Genomic DNA, 21,423 nt, shown 5'->3' with positions numbered 1-21,423 from the left:
GTGTGAGAGTGACATACATGCTCTAGGTTCCAGTGAGTCTGTCCTTGTTACCATCTGCTGTAGTTGAAGCTTTTACCCTCCTATTCCTGGTAGGAGTGTGTCCAGGGGCTGGCTTGTTTCTGTGATGCCTCACCCAGCACTTGTCATGCCTATGGAGCTGAACATCAGCCAGGCGGGTGGTGGTGGTTAGGGGTGGTGCGGGAGTGTGGTGGTGGTGGTGTGTATTGTGAACTTATCAGCTAGTTGTGAGTTAATGACGGAAACAGGAAACATTACTGTGATCCACTCTGTGTATTCTCAGTCACTTGGTAACAGGAGTACTCAGAGAAGGATGGCAAACTATATATTTTTTGATTACATGAAAAACAAAACCAGCCTAAACATTTTGCTCTTGAAAGCGTATAATAAAATTTGTGTCTTATTGTACCTTTTGTTTCTTTGTCCAGTTGGATGAAATTGATATTTTAATTTTTTAGATTTACTTTTATTTTGTGTATGAGTGTCTAGTCTGCATATATGTATGTATACCACATGTGTGCTTGGTTCCCACAGAGGCTAGAAGGGGGCATAAGGTTCCCTGGAACTGGAGTTATAAATAAATGGTTGTGAGCCGCCATGTGGATGCTGGGAATTGAACCTTTGTCCTCTGCAAGAACAAAATGCCATTAACTGCTGAGCCATGTCTCTAGCCCCTGTCTAAATCTTACCTATATACAGTTATTACATGATGTCATTTTGTGAAAATACCGGGGTTTGATGTATTGAGTAGTGGGCATATTTGAAATTTCAGTATCAGTCAAGGAGATAGAGTACCCTTGGTAAGGCAATCAAAGTACAGTTTTTTAAAAGTAAGGTAGTAAGTAGCTTCTAAGAATACTAGTTCAGGGCTGTGGACATGGCTCAGTGAGAAAAGCCTTTGCTGCCCAAGCTTGAGGACCAGATTTGGGGTCCCCAGAACCCACAAAAAGGCAGGCTCAGTAGTGTGTGCTTTTATTCCCAGTGCTTCTGTGGTGAGATGGAAGGCAGGGAGAAGAGAAATGTCGTGAGGGGGTGTAGTAAGGAAGCTACCTACATGACCATGCAGTTAGAAGGCTTTTATTGTGGGTAAGAGAGAGAAAATGTCCAGGGCATCTGGAGGAGTCCCGAGCAGGGAGAAGAAAACAGACTGGACACAGCAGGGAGGTGGGAGGGCAGGGAGTGGGGGATGGGAGATAGCAAGAGACCAAGCACAGCCAGAGCAGCAAGAGAGTGTGGGGCCGACAGATCATACAGAATACACAGAGGCTGAGTAGCTGGGGGCAGGGACTCCTTTTGGGGATAGAAAACCCGTTTCACAAGTTCCTGAGGAATGCTGGCTTTTATCTAACCACCAGAAATCCTGTAGTTCAGGCTTGAGCTCATTTCTAGACATACAGGGGTGTGGGGTAGGGGATAGAGGAGTCAGGTGGCTGAGACCTAACAGATACCCTGGAGGATGAAAGGGCAGCTGGCATCCCCTATGCAGTGGGGGACAGCAGAGACCCAGGTTCTATATACTAGGAGACAGTGAGGACTACCACTTGGGATTGTCCTCTGACTTCTCAAGGTCAGGCTCATGTGCGAGCGCACACATATAAAACAAAAACAAAACCTGGAATACTAGCTCTGTCTTGTTACTTTTCTCAGCATGTTCTTTTCTGGAACTGTTGGGCTGCTCAGCTCGGGAGTGGTTGTTGATGTTGAGTACCTGGATGTCATTGCTCTTGCAGGTAGTCATGTTTTGCTTTCAGTTACAGAATGTCCTTTCTTTTTCTCCCTTTTGCAGATTCGACGGAGGCGCCTGGCACGACTTGCTGGTGGACAGACCTCCCAACCGACCACCCCGCTTACGTCTCCCCAGAGGGAGAACCCTCCGGGACCTCCGATACCTGCATCAGCCCCAGGCCCCTCCCAGAGTCTTGGTCTCAATGTCCACAACATGACCCCAGCTACCTCCCCCATAGGTGCAGCAGGTGAGCCTCGGCCTCTGACCTGGAAGCAGTTGTACTTCCGATGTCATTATCTTGATGTCACCACACAAATTAAAGCAGTCAGTGGCCTAAAGGTCACTGCAGCATGGTTCATTGTTTCTGTTCTTTTTGATAGTGACCAGGGAAGACTTTTGCAAACCTACCCCCTTCTCCAGCAGGCTCAGGTCTAATCTTTGGGAGCTGGCCAGGACTGAATTTGATTTTGAGCATTTAGTTGGTGCTTCTCTCTCCCAGCCCCGTTCTTTCTCTCAAAGCACATGCTCTACCACAGAGTACTCTCCCATCTCTTAAAGTACTCTAGGGGCTGAGGCGAGAGCTTAGGGGGTAAAGTGCTTCCCGCACAAGTGTGAGGATCCACATTCTGGTCCTCTGCACCCATAACCCTAACACTGAGTAGGTAGACACAGGGACTTTTAGGTGAATTCCAGGTCCAGTGGGAGGCTCTGTCTCAAAAAAATAAGAGGAAGACACTTACCATCAACTTTGGGTTCTTTTTGAGACAAGATTTCTCTGTGTAGCCCTGGCTGTCCTGGGACTCACTCTGTAGACCAGGCTGGCCTTGAACTCACAGAGGTTCGTCTGGCTCTGCCTCCCGAGTGCTGGGATTAAAGGCTTGTGCCACTGCCACTTGGCTCCACCATCCACTTTTGACTCATGTGCATTCACGCATGTACCCCCCCCTCACACACACACACAAGCAAAACAATCTGCAAATGCAAGACTGAAATAATGGTCAACTGGTGACCCTCTTGTCTTTGTGCTGTGTTGGCACAGAACTCTTTCTCTGAGTTACACTGGATAGCAGGAGTGCTGTGGATGGCACTTGCCAGCACGTGTGAGGCCCTAGGTAATATTTGTAGCTGTCTCCTTGGGAACTGCTTGACTCTGGTGAAAGTTCCTTTCTTTAAAATCAATGAGCTGGTGGGCGATGTTCAGGATTGTCTTTCTTAGGAAATGATGGTATTCACTCACGTGTGTATCTGAAAGTTATTTCTCCCACATGACTTTTCTATCAAACATGGTAATCTCATAATCATCATTTTTATAGGTATAGAAAAGGTGCAGAGGTGATAGGAGAGCCATGTGTGTCCTTTATAGTGATCTGATGTACTCTGCCACAGCCATCCAAGCAGGCATCCTTCCTCTTGTCAGCTGAGGGTGTTTGCAGTTTCTGTTGCCTTAAGTCATTAAACCTCAGTGTAGGCTTCTCTCTGTGTGGAGAAATGCCCAGTCGCCATTCTTTTAGTGATAACAAAAATTCAGACCAAAGTGTCAGTTGGTGGTAAAGAACACCTGTGTGAGCACTTGATTTGAGCAGCTGTGGCAGTTTCTGATAAGCATTCAGGATTCCAGGAGTAAGTTTGTCTTTCCCTTGGGAAACGTTTTCACAGCTGTGCTGTTTCCTTGCTATGACCAGGCCATCCCTGCAGTTGTGGAATTTGTTTTTCTTGCTTGGTTGCATCCCAGTTCTGGTTACAGCCATTCCTCACCTGCTGTCTGTCTCCTGCCCTGGAGCAAGGCTGGGAAGGAGCTCACACAGCCATGTGGTCTATCATTTAAAGTCTGGTCACAAATTCAAGTGACCCAGTACACCCAGGCAGCTCTGCCGTGTTTCCCTGTTCACTTTCCCACTCTGCTGCCAAGTGTGCACTACCTCGTTCTCCATGCACACTGAGTGTGGAGAAACACACGTGCAGAAGGGAGCCTGTATACACTTTGTCATCGCTTCCATCTGGCTACCTGTGACGTGCCCAGTTCTCGTTAGGACACACTGCTCTGCCCCATCCATGCCTGTACTGCTGGTACCGTGTCCACTCTCATGCAAAGCCTCGCTTCCCGCACCTCCCTTTCCCTGCACTGCTGGTACCGTGTCCGCTCTCCATGCAAAGCCTCGCTTCCCGCACCTCCCTTTCCCTCCAGTCTTGGGAGTTTTTTATTTTATTTTTTTTAAACCCCAGGAGAACTTTTGTTAGCTGTGCCAAGACATTGCAAGTGTGTGGCAGAGTGCTGGTGCTTCTCCCTCGGTGACACCGGTGAAATAGAATTCCCTTCATCCCATTTCCCTGCGGCTTCCACCCATCTGTTTGCAGCAAGCCTTCTGGAATAAGTTCCTAGTCTTCTGTCTCGTGCCTTTGCACCCTGTGCTGACCTGGATGAGCGTGGGGTGGGAGGGAGCTCTGCTGAGACTGTCTCTCTGTCAGCCTCACTTGGTGGCTTTCCTCCTCTCCCCTTTGAAGCACCTAGTTTCCAGAACACTGTCTTGTCCTTGTCCTGGTTCCCACCCTCTGTTCTTTTTCAGGTCCTTGCAGGATTCTTTTTCACTCCCCTAATGTCCGCAGGGCAGGGTTCCAGGGTTCACTGTTTAAAGGCTTAGTCTCTTTATGTTTATTCTCTTATTGATTTCAATAAGTTTCCTGGCTTTAATTATTCCTGCCCATTTGATCCTCCTTAGCTTACATTTCCAGCTCAGACCTGCATCTTGAGCTTTAGACTCTTGTGATCCATTTGACTTCTGCTTTCATGTCTAGTCAGCATCTCATACTTAGAATATTAAAAGTAATTTGTGTGTGTGTCTGTGTGTGTCTGTGTGTCTGTGTGTGTGTCTGTGCGGTATATGAGCACATGCCTGTTCCTGTGTGTGGAGACCAGAAATGGATGTCAGGTGTCCCACCTTATTTTAATGAGGCAGTCTCTTACTGAACCCAGAGCTTGCCAGTTTGGCCAAACTGCCCGAGCAAGCCCCTGAGGTCCCCCTGGCTCCGGCTCCTCAGCACTGGGATTGCAGCTGTGCACTGCTACACCCAGCTTATGTGGGTGCTGGAGACCTGAACCCAGGTTCTCATGTGGGCATGGCAAGCACTTTTCTTAGTGAGCCGTTCCCAGCCCTTTAACACCAAGTTTCGAGGGTGGTGAGATGGCTTAGCAGGTAAATGTGCTGGCTAAGCAGACCTGATGGCCAGAGATCAAACTCCAGAACCCTTGTAAGACTGGAAGGAAAGGACTGTCGCCACACGGTGACCCTTTGACCTCCCTGCACATGCTGTGGTGTGTGGGAGTCCCTCTCCCCACAATAAACTGCAGTCAAGGTTTGATATTTCCTCCTGTCTTACCCAGGCCTATACTTGCAGCACATCAGTCCCAAACTCATGGAAAACCAAAGTCAGGGCTGGCAAGACAGTTCAGCAAGTAAAGGTGCTTGCTGCCAAGCCTGAAAGCCTGAACTTGGTTCTCTGGATCTACATGGTGGCAGGAGAGGGCCAACCTTGGCAAGTTGTCTTTTGACCTAACACACACACACACACACACACACACACACACACACACACACACACTAGCAGCCTCACCCACTCATAAATAAATTAAGATGATTTTTAGAAAGAGGAAATAAAACCCAGACCAAGCAGACAAACTGTTTTTAGTGTCCCTTTCTCAGGGAGACTGTCTTTGGCTGCTGTCTGAAATTGCAGCCACATTCTAATGCAGGCACGATTCCTGTCTACTTTACTGCTTCCATGCTGCTTGCATATCTTGAGTTTTTCTGTTTTCGTTTTGAGACATAGTCTTGCTGTGTAACTCAGGCTGGCCTCAATCTTGGGCTCCACCTACTTTTACCTCCTCAGTGCTGGCTTTCCACACACACGGGACCACATCTGGCTGTGTGCCCTGGGTGTCTGCCTCCCCCGATGGTGTGGGAACTCTCTGGGTCAGGACCTTTTGCCCATTTTACTCATTCCTATGTCCCCATTGCTATTCCCAGAGCCTGGTAAAGGATTTAAGATGGGGTGAGTGAATGAATCACAGAGAAAATGGTCAGAACAACATGGGCTTGTGGAGCTTAAAGAAATTTCCAGAAATTATGACAGTTGTCATTTTTAAAATGAAGAGTTGGGTGGGGGGAGGGGCTGGGAGAAGAGGAGGGAGGGAGAAACCGCAGTTGGTATGTAAAATAAATGAAAAAAAAGATATTTAAATAAAATAAAAAATTTTACAAATGAAGAATTGTCAGGTATGATGGCACAAGCCTTTAATCCCAGCACTTGGAATGCAGGGGCAGGTAGATCTCTAACAATTCAAGGCCAGCCTGATCTACATAGTGAGTTCCAGGCCAACCAAAGCTACATAGTGAATCCCTGTCTCAAATAAATAAGTTGAAAATAAAAAAGAAAAGCTGCCTGGTGGCGCACGCCTTTAATCCCAGCACTCGGGAGGCAGAGGCAGAGGGATCTCTAAGAGTTCAAGGCCAGCCTGGTCTACAGACTAAGTTCTAGGACAGCCAGGGCTACACAGAGAAACCTTGTCTCAAAAAGCCAAAAATAAATAAATAAATAAATGAATGAATGAATGAATGAATGAATGAATGAATGAAAGAAAGAAAGAAAGAAAGAAAGAAAGAAAGAAAGAAAGAAAGAAAGAAAAGCTATGGGCTGGCAAGATGGCTCAGCTGATTAGAGCGTGTCCACAGACCTGGTGACCTGGGTTCAGTCCTTGGAACGCCCCATAGAAGGAGAAAACCATCTCACCCTCATACATATACCTATGCTGACACACACACTCACACCCCTCTCACACTCCTCCCCTGCTCCCTATTTCACACATATACTCACACACATTCACCCCACACACACACAGGTGAATAAACAGATGAATAAAGTTTTAAAAATAAAAATGAAAATTAAAAGAGGCTGAGGCAGGAGGATTATGAGTTCAAAGCCAACCTGGACTATGTAGTGAGACCATCTTAGAAATAAAGGGAAGTTGTCATGTGGAAGTGACTGCTTGTATTTATTTCCTGCCAACCTGAAAGCGGGCATAGAGGCAGAGGTAGCTTTAATGCCCATCAGCTGTGAAGGAGAGATGTGTATTTCAGAATGGAGAGATTTTTTTCCCATTAGAGCTGAATCTGTGGGGCTGTGGTGTAGAGCACTTGCATGGCCTTGTAGACCCTGCATTCCAAATTCCAGCCCCTCAGACCCAGCACATCGAAGCAGGAAAGCTCCAGAAGTTTAGTTTCCTGCTGTGACGGTCCACAAATGTTTTTGCCCTTGCTTCCTCCCTTTCTCTCTCTGCTGTTTATTTATTTATTTAAGATTTGGTTGACTGAGGATGGGTTTCACTATGTAGTCCTGGCTAGCCTAGAACTTAAAGTGTAGACCATGCTGGTCTGGAGATCCTCCTGCCTCTGTCTCCTGAGTGCTGGGATTAAAAGTATGGTGGTGTTACCACACCTGTCTAGATTTATTTTACTTTAAATACTGTATGTATATATGTATGTATGGTATGTGTGTGAATATGTGCACATATGTGCGGGTGCCCACAGAGGCCAGAAAGAGGGCGTTGGGTCCGTTGGCGTTGGAGTCACACTCGGTGGTAAGCTCCCTGATGTGGGTGCTGGGAACTAGACCAAGGTCTCTACAAGAGCAGCAAGTGTCTCTCCAGTCCTTTGCCATGTCATATATCCGCTTGTCCCAAACCCCATGCTACCATAGTCCTAGGGAGTACTCTGTAAACGCCACCAGTTAGAGGAGAGCAGTGGTTTTGTTGGAGTGCGAGAAGCTAAGTAAGAAGTGAGTTTTAGGCAGGTCCTTCTGTCCCCAAAGCCAGCAAGTCTGCTCACTATTTCTCCTGGAGAGAATTTATCTCTGTACTATACATTTCCTTCTAAAATTAGGAAGAAAATGGACAAAATACTTCAGATGGATATGGAAATATAACCAGTGCCTGGGAATTCCTCTGTGGAGGCCTTGATATTCCACCTCTCCCCCACCACCATGGGCCTTAAAGTACTGTCCTTGTCCACCATTCCCAGAGGCCTCTTAAGTTTTTCACTGAACGGCTCTTTTAACCTCTAACGATGGAGAGAAAAGCCCTCTAAGGAAGTGAGAAATTCATATGGAAATGAACAGAGGGTTGTATGGGGGCGTGTGTGCTGTATGGGATCACAGTCATGTCTGGGGAGGCAAAGGAGGACAGTTTCACAGGTAAAGTGAGGAAGGTTATGTAAGTTGTTTTGCATTATCATCGGCCACAAGGATCAATAACAAGGGAGGCCTTGGTCCAAGGTTGCCTGTGTGGTTGCTAGGCAGCTGTCCTCATGGAAAGGTTACAGGGGCCTTTCAGTGAGGACATGGGTTTTAGAGAGTCTTGACTGGAGCGCCTCCCTCGTGACTTTCTGGCTTCACCTTGATTTGGGTTTGACACAACATTGCTTTTGAGTCTCTTCAGAGGTGATGTGTATTCACTGTACTTTCACTGCAGTGGTTACTGTGTGTGCACTCGTGTGGCGGCCGAAGGTCAGTCGGAGGCGTCCTTCCTCAGTGCCATCTGTCCACCTTGTGTTTGGAGACAAAGTCTAATTAGGACTGTATATGTTTTTAAGTCTGCCCTGGGGTAGGGATATAGCTGAGTGAAAGAACACTTGCCTGACATGTACAAGGCCCTGGGTTTAATTTCTAGCCACACACACACACACACACACACACACACACACACACACACACACTTGCCTAACATGTACAAGGCCCTGGGTTTAATTTCTAGCCACACACACACACACACACACACACACACACACACACACACACACCCAAAAACAAAACAAAACAAAAAACAGAAACAAAAAAAACCCCAAACACCACATGCCTGCCTAGCTGCCTTGGTTTTTTTGTTTGTTTGTTTGTTTGTTTGTTTTGGTGCACACCTTTAATCCCAGCACTTGGGAGGCAGAAGCAGGTAGATCTCTGTGAGTTCGAGGCTAGCCTGGTCTGGTCTACAAAGTTACACAGAGAAACCCTGTCTCGAAAAACAAACAAACAAAAAAAGACAGGATCTCAGTGTGTAGCCCTGGCTGGCCTGGACCCCTTTAGACCAGGATGGCCTCAAAATCACAGATATCCTTCTGCCTCTGCCTTCCCAATGCTGGAATTAAAGGCATACAACCCCATGCCCAGTCACAAAACTGCCTTAAAAAAATAAAAGAAAAGAGCATTATTAACTTCTGGCCATGGGACAGCCCTTGTATATTCGTTACAGGTGTTATTCTCACTCCCCTGGACTCTCACGTTCATCTTCTGTTTTAGTGCCTCTAGGTTGCTAGTAGTGATGTGCCAAGTGCTGTAAAGTCATCAGTCCCCACTTAATACTTATTTAAGTCATGTCACACCTCAGGGGCAGTTCTATGCTTAGTGCTTATAGTTTACTGAGAGATAGGGTTTTGGAGTAAAGTTCTGAGGGGAGAGCAGGAGAGAATGTGTCTGTTCTGGTGATAGTCAGGGAGCAAGGCTGTGGACAGGCCCTACTGATCTTAGAGGAGAGGTGAGAGTCGGAGTCCTAGGGCTGTAGTGCACAGGGTGCCTGATGCAGGGGCCAGAGAAGTCTGTCCTGTTGCCTTCTCTTTTTGAGTCCTCTATGAAGGGCACTGACAACGTTAGTTGTGCAGTTTGAGAATTTCAACTAAGTGGGAGCTGTTCTTTTGCAGTGCATTGCCTTTGCCTAAGAATGGTCCCAGAAGCGGCAGCAGAGTTGTGATCCTTGTTCTGTTACCAGTTGCTTATATTAAAATCCTTTTTCCTCTTCTACTTGGTTTAGGCTTAGGAGAGGGGAAGTCTTGTGTGTGATCTAGAAGCTGGGCATGCAACTAGTGGAAGAGCCCTGGGTTCCATCTGCTAAGATAAGATAGAAACAGTCAAAACAAACAAACAAATAAATAAAAACAAACAGCTGGGCATGGTTTTATGCCTGTAAACCCAGGGCTAGGGAGGCGGAGGCAGGAGGATCTCAAGTTTGTGGCCAGTGGAGCCTACATAGTGAGATCTGTCTGAGAAAATGAAATAACAAACAAAGACAAATCTGGCTAGAGGCCAAGACCCAGGCCAAAGCCCCAAGGGCTGCAGGGGACCCCCAACTCTGGAGCTCCTCCTCTTGGTGGAAACCTTTCTTTTTAGCGTGTGCATTTGTTCCTGGGGCCACATTAACCCCTTGTGACGCCAGAGCAGGTGTCAGTGTCTTGTTAGTGACAGGCGTATCTGTGCCAGTTGTCTCCACAATCCTGCCTTCTCTGCCGTGACAGCCCCCAGCCTGATCCGGCACCAGCTGTGTACAACACCGCTGTCCCTCCTCCTTTACCCTGCTCGCAGCTACTGTGAAGGCAGCGGAACAAAACTGAACACCAGAGTTGGGAAAATCTTTACTTGTGCATGCACTTGTACAAGTATACACACTCACAAGTGCCAGAAGATGACATTTGTAACTTGAATAAGACTAGAGGGGCTAGAGGTTTTTCTCCTTTATTCTCATCGTTATAATAAACTGAGGCACTAACTTAAATGACAAATTACAGAATTCATGAAAGTCACCTGCTCGATGCCACATCCATAAAGCTAGAAAAACTCTCTCAAAGCCCATGGATGTGTTCGTACGTGAGTGGCTGTGCATGCATGCACATGTGTGTGCTGGTGCATGTGTGTGGTGCTAAAAGGATAGCCTCAGATGTCATTCCTTAGGAACCTTCTTCCTTTTGTTTTGAGAGGGGCTTTCATTGACGTAAAACTCTGTCAAGCGGCTAGCCAGCTTCCAGAGAGCCTCCTGACTGTCCCTGAGCCTCACCTTCCCATCCATGAGATCACACGTGAGCATCATTTCCAACCTTTTCTCTGTAGATTTTTAAGGGTCTTGTTATGAAGAGTCTGGTCTCAAACTCCAGACACTCTTGCCTCTGCCCCAAGTGCTAGAATTACAGCAGGCACCACCGTCATGGTTTCAGAGATCTTGATTTTTTTCTATAAAAGAGGATGAATCCGGCCAGGCAGTGGTGGTGCACACCTTTAATCCTAGGACTCAGGAGGCAGAGGCAGGTGGATCTCTGTGAGTTCGAGGCCAGCCTGGTCTACAGAGTGAGTTCCAGGAGAGACTTATGTAGAGAAACCCTGTCTCGAAAACAAACAAACAAACAAACAAACAAACAGTCCAGGCTTGGATGAGATCTTTAAGATCAGCCCACGTCCCTGTCTTCTTCTATAAAAATACTCTCATCATTTTATGTGTGTGGGTTTTATTTGTGTTCATGTCCATGTACCTCATGGATGTCTGATGCCTGTGGAGACCAGAAGAGGGCATCATATCCCTTGGAACTGAGTTGCAGATGGTTGTGAGCTGCCATGTGGATGCAAGAATCAAACTTCTGAAAGTGCTGTTAACCACTCCAGCCTCTCTCCTGTCTTCTAAATCTCCCCCCCCCACACACACACACACTTTTTAAGATTTTTCAAGACAGGGTTTCACTGTGTAGCCTTGGCTGTCCTAGAACCCGCTCTGTAGACCAGGCTGGCCTGGAACTCAGAGGTTTGCCTACCTCTGCCTCCCAAGTCTAAATTACTTTTTTGCTGTTTGTTTTTAAAGGTTTTGTCAGTTCCTTGCATTTATTCATTGATTTATTTATTTGTGTATGTGTGTGCCTGAGTGTATGTGTATGGCATGTGTGTGTATGTGCCATGGCATGTGTGAAGATTAGAAAACAGCTATTTTATTTATTTGTTTTTGGGGGTGGGAGTCATTCTCTCCTTCCGCCGTGTCGGTTCTGAAAACCGAACTTAGGTTGTTAGGTCAGGCTTGGCAGCAACGACCTTTTCCCTCTGAGCCTTCTCACTGGTCCTGGGATGCTTCTGAATATTAGAATTTTCTTAGCAAGCCTCTGTGTGTGCAAGACAGAGGTCAAGAGACAGGCAGGCAGACCCACAGACAGACAGACAGACTGAAGGAATGAGTAGAACAAGTTCAGCAGTAACAAGTCATAAATGATGGGCATTTGGTGTGGTTGTGTCTGAGGGAACATCACTGAGGAACTGTGGAGACGCGGGAGGAAGGCCTCGGTAAATCTCATCTTAGTTCCTTCACTGTTGGCTTCCCCGTAGAGTAGGGAAGTGCCCTCCACATGCTCCCACCAACCACAGAGCCTGCAAAGAGCCGCCTTGCATGCTTGTAATTCATGTGTGGTGAGCAAACATGGCTTTCCCCTGTCTTTGCTTCATGCACTCTTTCCTTTAGAAGATTTGTCTTTTAAGTTGATAGAGAAAGGGTAATGTCTGTGATGAAGTTATGCCTAGATGCTTTAACCTTTTAGTATCTGGCCTTCGAAGACGGCAGGTGGAGTTAAAAAAAAAATCTTAATCTCTGAGACTGATTTCTCTAGCAGGAAGTGGAAGAAGGTGGTAACAACACAGTATGGTTTCAGGAGAGAGTGACATGTGGGCTGTTGTTTCATGTGTTTTAGTCATGATATTTTATATTCTGAGTAAAGCTGAAGTTGCTAGCAAGCTTTGTAAATTTACAAAACAAGTAGGTCACTGTGATGTTTAGAGATGGGAAGTGGTGGGAATGTGATGGATTGTGGGGAGAACTGGGGTGTGAAGATGGTTGAAGCATAGGACAAAGCGAGTTCAGTGATGTCTTACAGAGATACTAACACAGACGTATTACAGACATGCTGTACTTTTTGAAGGTTCTGCTGCTTCATTCCTATGATGGATAGTCTGTTATAGGTACACTGCTCTCAATAAAGTTTTTGTATGTGTATAGTGTGCATGTATGCACCCCGTCAAGGCCAGAGTGAATGCTGAGTGTCTTCTAAGTCTCTGTCTACCTCCTTTCCTGAGACAGGTTTTCTCTTTGTAGCCATGGCTATCCTGGAACTCACTTTGTAGACCAGGCTGGCCTGGAACTCACAGAGATCCTTCTGCTTCTGCCTCCTGAGTGCTGGGATTAAAGGTGTACTTGTCCGTCTCATTTTTAGAGACAGTGTATCTTTCCTGACTTAGAGTTTAGAGACAGTGTATCTTTCCTGACTTAGAGTTGGCCGTTTTGGCTAGACTGGCCACAGGCATCCTCCTGCCTTCTGCCTTTGGCTGGCATTACATGTGGTTGTCACGTGAGGGCTAGTGATCAGAACTCAGGTCTTCTGCTTGTACAGCAAGCAAGTTACCAGCAGGGACAACTTCCTAGTCCACAAAGTTTAAAAAAAATATAATGTAAATTGTGTAATTAACTTTCATGATAATTAGCTTTAATTTAAAATTTGCCTTTTGTTAATAAAATAATCCTACATGATCTACTATTCCTTTAAACTCAGTAAGTGTTTATTGAGAGCTTACTTTGCTCCATATTTTCTTAAAATTTGGTCCATATCTCTTGAATGAGTTTGTCTTATTTCAGAACTCTGATGATGTTAGATGCCTTGCATATTTCATTTGAGTCTTGTTAGGAATAGTGAATGGTTTCTCATTTCTTTTGTGAATCCTTCACTAGTTTTAACAACTGGTATGAGTTTCTGGCTGTGTTGAGGAATAAGTACATTGACACTTGTTATTGGCTTTTTTGCATGTCTGTTGGTCCGTTAATGTATCTTATTTCCAGTGCATTTCAAGATCTTTTCTGTACTGCTGGATCAGTGAGATGGCTAACTGGGTAGAGACAGCTGCGTCAGTCCCTGGGACTCACGTGGTAGAAGGCAGAGAACTGCCTCATGCCAATTGTCCTCTGTCTCTCTCTCTCTCTCTCTCTCCCTCCCTCTCCCTCTCTCTCTCTCTCTCTCTCTCTCTCACTCTCCCCCGCCCTCTCACTCACTCATTCATAAAATGTATTAAAACAAAGTAAAAAACAATAACTATACTGTCAGTTTGTGTTCAGGGCCACAGTTAGAACTGCTGAGAGTCATTACAAGCATCAAGTGTAGTGCCATTACTGACCTTATGTGATGCGCGGGGATAAATCACGATCTCGTGGTGACCCTCCTGGGGTCGTCTGACAGGAATCTGCATTGCCAAGCATCATGAAGGCATGTGTGTTACTGGGGCCTTTGCTCCTGGGCTTGCATCGTGACACATGCCTGTGTCTGTCTTTGCTGTGCAGGAGTTGCCCACCGGAGCCAGAGCAGTGAGGGAGTCAGCTCTCTCAGCAGCTCACCGTCCAACAGCCTGGAGACGCAGTCTCAGTCCCTCTCCCGTTCCCAGAGCATGGACATCGATGGTGTCTCCTGTGAGAAAAGGTAAACTTGGTGCCACCTGTTAGCACTGCTGTACTTAGGTGAAGGGAAGTCTACACACTTTAATCTTTAGTCTAGGAGTCTGAAATGACAACCCAGAGACCCATGTCCTTATCAAACTGAATCCACATTTTATTCTTAAATTGAAAGGTTTTTCTGTTCTGAATGAAATGTTCTTTATGTAGTTGTCTGTGTCAAGTGTCTTTTATGAGTTGGAGAGATGGTTCAGCAGCTACAAGCAGGTGCCACCTTTCCACAGAACTTGCGTTCAGTTTCCAGATGTCTTTTATGAGATGTAAGGTATGGGTGGTTAAACAAAATTACCTCATAATACGCGTATGGTATATGTGAATAAATCTCAGTGTGTAAATGGTAATACCAGTGTGTGAAACAGTAGTGAGACACAGAACAGCCACAGCAGGTAAGCCAGGAAGGGTGTTATTAGAACAAGTACCCTCAGATTCTGTGTCTGTAGCCCTGCCATGTGGCACCAGAGTTGAGCTTTCTTTCCGTATCTTATGCCCTGGTGCTTCCTTAATGGACCTTGGGGCCACTGCTGAGTAAAATAAGACAGGTATGGCTGCATCGTGACCATAAGTTTGGTAGCCAAGCTACCAAATGACCCATGAGTGGGTAGCATATACTGTGTGGATAAGCCGGACAAAGGGAGGACTTCCCGGCCAGGGCAGAGTGGAGTGAGGTAGAGGATTTTGCCATGCTACTCAACAGCATGCAGTTTAAACAGAAACTTTTGGTTTCAGTACTGACTGAAACGAGGTAAAGCAAACCGTGGACTATTGTATATCTTGTAACCCAATTCAGTGACTACAAGGAAGAAGCGTTCTGTGATGATGAGTTGACCCAGTAGCTATGGCAGTTCCAAGTATGACACACACTCAGTGATATGACATCAGCATACCGTAAAGCTAACGCTGACAGAGTGCTGAGAAGCACTTGCCATATAGAAAACCTTCCTAAAGGGCTTCAAACAGGTCTCTTTTAGCCAGAAATAGATCAAGGAGAGAAAGAATATGAGTAAACATGCATTAAGCAACGCAGGCAGTGAACTTGATCTAATTGAAAAATATAGGACTTAACATACTCACCAGGCAGAAAGTTATGAGAGTCAGACACATAAGGGCCATGTGTTTTAACTTGTATATTAAGCCACAAATTTAGCATAGAAATGAATAAAATACCCTTAAACATTTGAAAATTTAAATACCCGTCAAGGAGAAATCAGTGGAAAGTTTTATGTATCTAGAATTAGAGCAAGGCATGATGGCACCAAAGTAAGACCTATTGAGATGTTTTAGTTGGTGAGACAGAGTGGCTGGCTGTGGGACAGAAAGGAGTACCCCAAATGTCACACATTTGTGAAAGTGAGACAGATGGCACAACAGTTCTTGTCAGTGTCAAAGCAATGAGTGTTTCAGTACCTGGTGCTGGACAGTAACGTAACGTTGTAGACAAGCTCGGCTTGCAGCATGCATTGTGTAAAAATAGCATGTCCCGAAAATCCATCCGTTCTGCTGATATCTTCGTTTTTGAAAGTGAGCCCAAGGGAATGATACCTCGGGAAAAGTGATTCCAACACGGAAGACGGGCAGGATGCTTCCGTGCCCATTCACGAGCAGCTCTTAGATTTGCAGGAGGAGAAGGGGGACCAATGTTGTTTTGCTTTCCTGACAAATGTTGATTGATATTTTAAAGTTTGTCACAGCTTTGACGCTGGGAGTTTTAGAAAAGATGAAAGCCTTGTTTGTGTTTTGACTTAAAGCATGTCCCAGGTGGATGTGGATTCGGGAATTGAAAACATGGAGGTGGATGAGAACGACCGGAGAGAGAAGAGGAGCCTGAGTGACAAGGTTAGTAAGGAGGAAGCCTCACTTTGCTCCCCTTCTGGTATCTGCAGGTCTGCTAGGTGTCCCCGGTCAGGGCGTCTGTCTGTCTGTCTGGGTAGGGTTTTCCTTTTGAAGAATGATTAGCCTCAGTTCTCAGTACATAGTCCAGGCTAACATGGAACTGTCAACATGCCTGTCTCCACCTCCGAGTGCTGGACTTAAAAGTACCTCCCTCCTAGCTAGCTTAGGTCTTTCTTCTTAGTGACAGTGAAACTCAGCCCTTTTATACAATAAAATCTCAACATTCTACTTGGCTTGGGTCCATGCGTTTTTGTTTTGTGTGTTAGTTTGGTTTGGGCTTTTTTGAGACAGAATCTTGCTGTATAACTCTGGCTGGCCTGGGCTGTTCACAGATCTTTCTGGCTGTTTGTTCATTGTGGGGATTGAAGACATGTGCCACCATGACTGGCATGTTTTTCATGGTGAAATTTAATTTTTGTGGGTCTTTACTAAGACAGTAGATCATTATAGCTTTGGCTATATTCTGAAGTAATTAAAACAAGGACATGTAAATTTTCCAGCAAGTACAAATATGGTGAGGCCTTTCTGTCCTCAGCTGAGCTTTGGACCCTGTTCTGTTGCCTGAGTTTGGGTGTAGGTGTCATGTGGGTTTGGGTGGCATGCATAGTATAGGTTAGTACACCATGTTCTGTTCAGGAAGTTCATAGAACTACTTTGGTGACATTGTGTTTGTTGTTAGAGGTTAGACCATAGCCTTCTTGTGGTGCGGTCTCTATGCCTGTAATTCTTGTTTCTTTTTTTTTTTTAATTATTATTATTATTTTTAAAGATTTATTTATTACGTGTACAGTGTTTATCTGCATGCACCCCTGCCTGCCAGAAGAGGGCACCAGATCTCATTATAGATGGCTGTGAGCCATCATGTGGTTGCCGGGAACTGAACTCAGCACCTCTGAAGAACAGCTAGTGCTCTTAACCTCCGAGCCATTTCTCCAGCCCCAATTCTTGTTTCTTGTGTGTGACAGTACTTCTGTCATGAAATCTAGTGAGAAATGTTAACGTTTGTAAAGATCCTTGAAGGAAAGTGGTTATATACTGGGAACATTGCCCTGGTTCTTTAGCGCTCGCACAGCGAGTAGATGATGTAGGCAATCTTCCACCTCATTTTGCCTGGTGATTCCTGACAATGCCTTTGCTCTTACATGCTCTCCCATGAACGATGATATCGTTTTACTGAGACCTTGATTTTGTAACTTACTCCCCCAACCCACCAAATCTCATGGGTGACTCTGGATGACTTGAAACCTGCTTTGTGTAGACAAGGCTGGCTTGTGTTCAAGGTGCTCCATCCACCTCTGCTTCCCAGCTCAGGCCAGCTGCCCGCCTGAGTGGTTTATGCATTTCACAGTGTCCCTGTGAATCAGTGAATTAAACTGGAATAAAATGTCTTCACTCGTGTCTCCTATTGTCGAGTAACTCTCCGCTCTTCCCACTAGGAGCCGTCTTCAGGTCCCGAGGTGTCTGAAGAGCAGGCCTTACAGCTGGTCTGTAAGATCTTCCGCGTCTCTTGGAAGGACCGGGACAGAGACGTCATCTTCCTTCCCTCTCTGTGTGCGCAGTTTAAGCAGAACCCGAAAGAAGGTGGGTTCTTGGTCAGGGCTGTTTTCTCAGAGCAGCTGCATGCAGGAGGTGAGGCTCTGGGCCTCTGTCCCCTGATGGGGGACTCACTTGTTGTTAGGGGGCTGCTTCTGGTGGGGACACAGCCGTGTGCTTACTGTCTTCCTTTCCCACAGGTCTTACTGCTAAATGACTCTTTTTAATATTTTACAATTTGTTTTTATTTATGTATATGTTCATGTGCTTGTGTGTGTTGTGCCTGTATGTATGCTCAAGTGCCTCTGAAGGCCAGAAGAGAGCATCATGTCCATCCCCTGGAGTTGTGAGGCATCTAGTGTGGGCACGGGGAATGGAAGTTGGGTCCTCTGCTTAAGCGGCTAACTAACTGCTGAGCCATCTCTCCAGCCTCAATATGTGATTTCTACAGAAGGAAACTATATAAAGAAATGAATGGTTTTCACTATCTCAGAGGCGAAGCTTTTCCTTTATGGTGGAGACTGTTTGGAGGGCATCAGTCCCTGTAAAGTCAAGCATGCTCAGTGGGCCCCAGGACTTAGACAACCACCTAGTTGCCTCTGTAGCATGCTGACCTCAGCTGCAGTTGAGAAGAGTGCTTATTCTAGGTCAGTGTCATTTTAGGCTCTCAGTGCTTACCAAACAATGTGTGGACAGTCAAGCAAAATCTTTTTATTAAATTACTTAGCAAAATGGAATATAATTACATTGTGTTGTCTTCCTAGGATTCTATTTTAAGAAGTTAGCTGTGTTGAACTATACTTAAAATATTTTGCAGGACACCATGTTATTGGTACTGTGGCTCTCTATGTAATCATTTGCAGTAGAGGAGAGGTAGGCATGCGCTGTAGGGTTTTGTTTTTATACACCACTGGAATCCAGCTGTCTGGACTGTGGGATCGTTTGCCTTTTTACTCATTGATGTCTATGCCCGGTCTTTAGGAAGGTCTGTTGTATAAAGGAGTGCTAAATAGATACATTTTCAATGAGGCAATCCCTGTTAGTGTGGTTACTGTTCCCTTCCCATCCAGCCCGTCTTCTGCGGGGGAGTGGAAGTTCTTGTTCCTGGAAGGTGGGTAGGTTTCTGATATTGCAGTGTCTTAGTAACTCTGAAGAGCTGAGCAGCTGTAGGTTTTAAAGACTTGCCACGCAGTGCTCTCGCTCTGAGCTCTAGGGTTCTCATAACTCCCTTGTACACATCAACGGTAATCTTTAATGATCTAACTAGCTGAAACTGACATGAATCATCAGGGCTTTGGTTATTGATACCTAAAATGAATCTAAAGATCAGTAAGAAATCAACCAGGAGCTGCAAAGAACAAGAGAGAAGCCAGACTGGAATCTGCCTCAGAAACCAGATGGGGCCTCAGTGTGGCGCCCTCCGTAGAGCCTTTGGAGCTTGGACGTTCCGGGAAGTGTGTGCTGGCCGAGCAACGCTGGCCTTGCTGTGTTTGTCATCATGTGGCACGGGCAGCTAGCTCTAGGAGGGACTGGTCCCTTCTTACACTAGATCATGATCAGCGCCATCTCCCTGACTGCACTCTAACTTGGTTTAAATAAAGTTAATTTTGGGATAGTTTTATATTTACAAGAAAAAATGAGGAAAGTACAAGGAGCTTCTGCATGAGTCTCACCCAGTCTCCTCTAATGTTATCTCTTCCACAGTTGTGGTGTGTTTGCCCAGGCTTGGAAATGACTATGGACTGAACCAGTGAGATGGCTCAGTGGGTAGAGACGCTTGCCCATAGGCCTGATGGCCTGAGTGCTATCACCAGAACTCACATAGTGAATGGAAAGGTCTCCTGAAAGTTGTCCCTCTGACCCCTACATGGGCAATATGTGCACATATACACACACAGACACAAATGTAAACTAATTTTACAAGAAAAAGATTCCTGGGAAGAACACTGGACATTTTTTGGGTTTTCAGCTAATATCCTTTCACTGTTGAGAATCCAGTCCAGGATACCACACAGACTTACTCTGGTTCTGTTTGACTTATTAGAAGACCATGTAAATGAAGACCCATGAATAACCTGCTTTTTACTCTGCCTTCCCAACAGTGTTCTCTGATTTTAAGGATCTGATTGGCCAGATTTTAATGGAAGTATTGATGATGTCCACTCAGACACGAGATGAAAATCCATTTGCCAGTCTGACAGCCACATCCCAGCCTATTGCCACGGCAGCTCGGTCACCTGACAGAAATCTCATGCTGAACACTGGCTCCAATTCAGGAACAAGCCCCATGTTCTGCAGCTTGGGCTCCTTCAGTGCCAGCTCGTTGTCTAGGTCAGTGTGATTCTCTTTGCACATCTCACTGGTAGTGAAACAGCTGTGAAGAATGCTGAGGAGTTCCACTCCACAGTGTTGATCTGCATCATTGATGTTATGGTGTCTTTGCTATGAGGGGAGAGTAGGGGAGAGGGGGGCTGTGGCCGTCTTGATTAAATTTCTTAGCCTTCTGTCGTTAGGTTGTTGGTAGGTTAAATTTTAGACACACATGACTGTGTGTGCTACATTATTCTTTGAAAAGGGTCATTGGCACCTCCACATGAACGTAGCAATTAGAGTCTGGTCATTTTTTAAATGCTTATCTACTTAAACTTTTAAGTTTATAATATGATTGTATTATCCTTTAAAAGCTGACATTATCCATTTTTAGTCATCTCAAGTTTTTCTTTGATTTTTCTCTTCTTTCCTCCCTTTTCAACTAATTTAGCCTCTATGAAACTAGCCCTGCTCCTTCCGCCAGTCTCTGGAGCTTTGTGCCAGTACCGAGTCCCTCCTTTGCCTCACCTTCCCGCGCAGCCCCCCAGGGGCCTGTGCCTTCCACGTCCCTCAGCCCTCACAGCGCAGCCCCCCAGGGGCCTGTGCCTTCCACGTCCCTCAGCCCTCACCGCGCAGCCCCCCAGGGGCCTGTGCCTTCCACGTCCCTCAGCCCTCACCGCGCAGCCCCCCAGGGGCCTGTGCCTTCCACATCCCTCAGCCCTCACAGCGCAGCCCCCCAGGTGGCTGTGCCTTCCACATCCCTCAGCCCTCACAGCACAGCTTCCGGAACTGCGGCTGGAAGCCAGCCCTCATCCCCGAGGTATCGCCCCTACACTGTCACACACCCATGGGGGTCTTCACCTTGCCCCACCCCACGATCCTCCATTCTGGCCAACTCCCCAGGCTTCCTTGCCCGCCCGAATAGTCCCCGAGCAGTGCCTGCCAGCTCCTCCAGACAGAGGCCCCGCAGCAGGGGCCCCGCCTTCCCACCCGCCTCGCCCAGTGCTGCCAGCCGACGTCCCTCCTCCCTGCGGATCTCTCCTAGGTATTTATTTGCAGGAGAGCTGCGTGTGTGTTTGCAGTGCAGGGAAAGAAAATTAACACGGTTTGGAAAGAACTGCTGTGTGACACTGACCTCAGTTGAATTCTGGGAGTCATTGGGTTATTAACCTGTGTCGCTCGCTAGCTCTCTGGTGGGCATGTGCCCTGCCTCCATGATCCTGCCAGGCTGTGATCCACGAGAAAGTGAAGGTTGCAGTGTTGTGTGCTCCTTTCTTCCTTCCTTATCATCACCCTCTCATCTGCACAGCAACCAAAGAATTGCATTTTTTTTTTTTTTCTTTTTTTGTGGCCTGGCTCATGGGTCCCTCATTATACATGAACCTCAGAGACTGTGGTCAGTGTTGTATTTGAGAATTGGGGCTCACAGGATGACTTTTTGGTCTGGGCCAGTGTTTGCTCTTTCTGTGAGTCATGCCTTGATGCCTTGACGTCTGATTGCATGTAACTCCAGTCTCTCAGAAACAGCAGCAGCAGCAGCAGCAGCAGCATCCCATGAGTCCGGTGGCCCCCTCTCTCAAATGTACTTGCATATTTCTGTAAATCAGGGCATTGT

General features: G+C 46.3%; 1 protein-coding gene across 1 annotated transcript in view; it reads left to right on the top strand.

The window, feature by feature from the left end:
• Window positions 1-21,423, top strand: part of Ube4b (ubiquitination factor E4B) — a 122,151-nt gene that overhangs the window by 38,767 nt on the left and 61,961 nt on the right. The window contains exons 2-7 of the mRNA XM_059255398.1: window positions 1,805-1,991; window positions 13,908-14,043; window positions 15,821-15,908; window positions 17,402-17,546; window positions 19,601-19,829; window positions 20,260-20,853. Of these exons, the coding sequence (XP_059111381.1) occupies window positions 1,805-1,991; window positions 13,908-14,043; window positions 15,821-15,908; window positions 17,402-17,546; window positions 19,601-19,829; window positions 20,260-20,853 (1,379 nt within the window). The remainder of the gene's footprint in view (window positions 1-1,804; window positions 1,992-13,907; window positions 14,044-15,820; window positions 15,909-17,401; window positions 17,547-19,600; window positions 19,830-20,259; window positions 20,854-21,423) is intronic.

This window comes from Peromyscus eremicus, chromosome 2 (genome assembly GCF_949786415.1).
Source record: "Peromyscus eremicus chromosome 2, PerEre_H2_v1, whole genome shotgun sequence".
Taxonomy (NCBI): Eukaryota; Metazoa; Chordata; class Mammalia; order Rodentia; family Cricetidae; genus Peromyscus; species Peromyscus eremicus.
The sequence above is the reverse complement of the archived record's forward strand: the minus strand, read 5'-3'. Positions and strand labels throughout refer to the sequence as shown.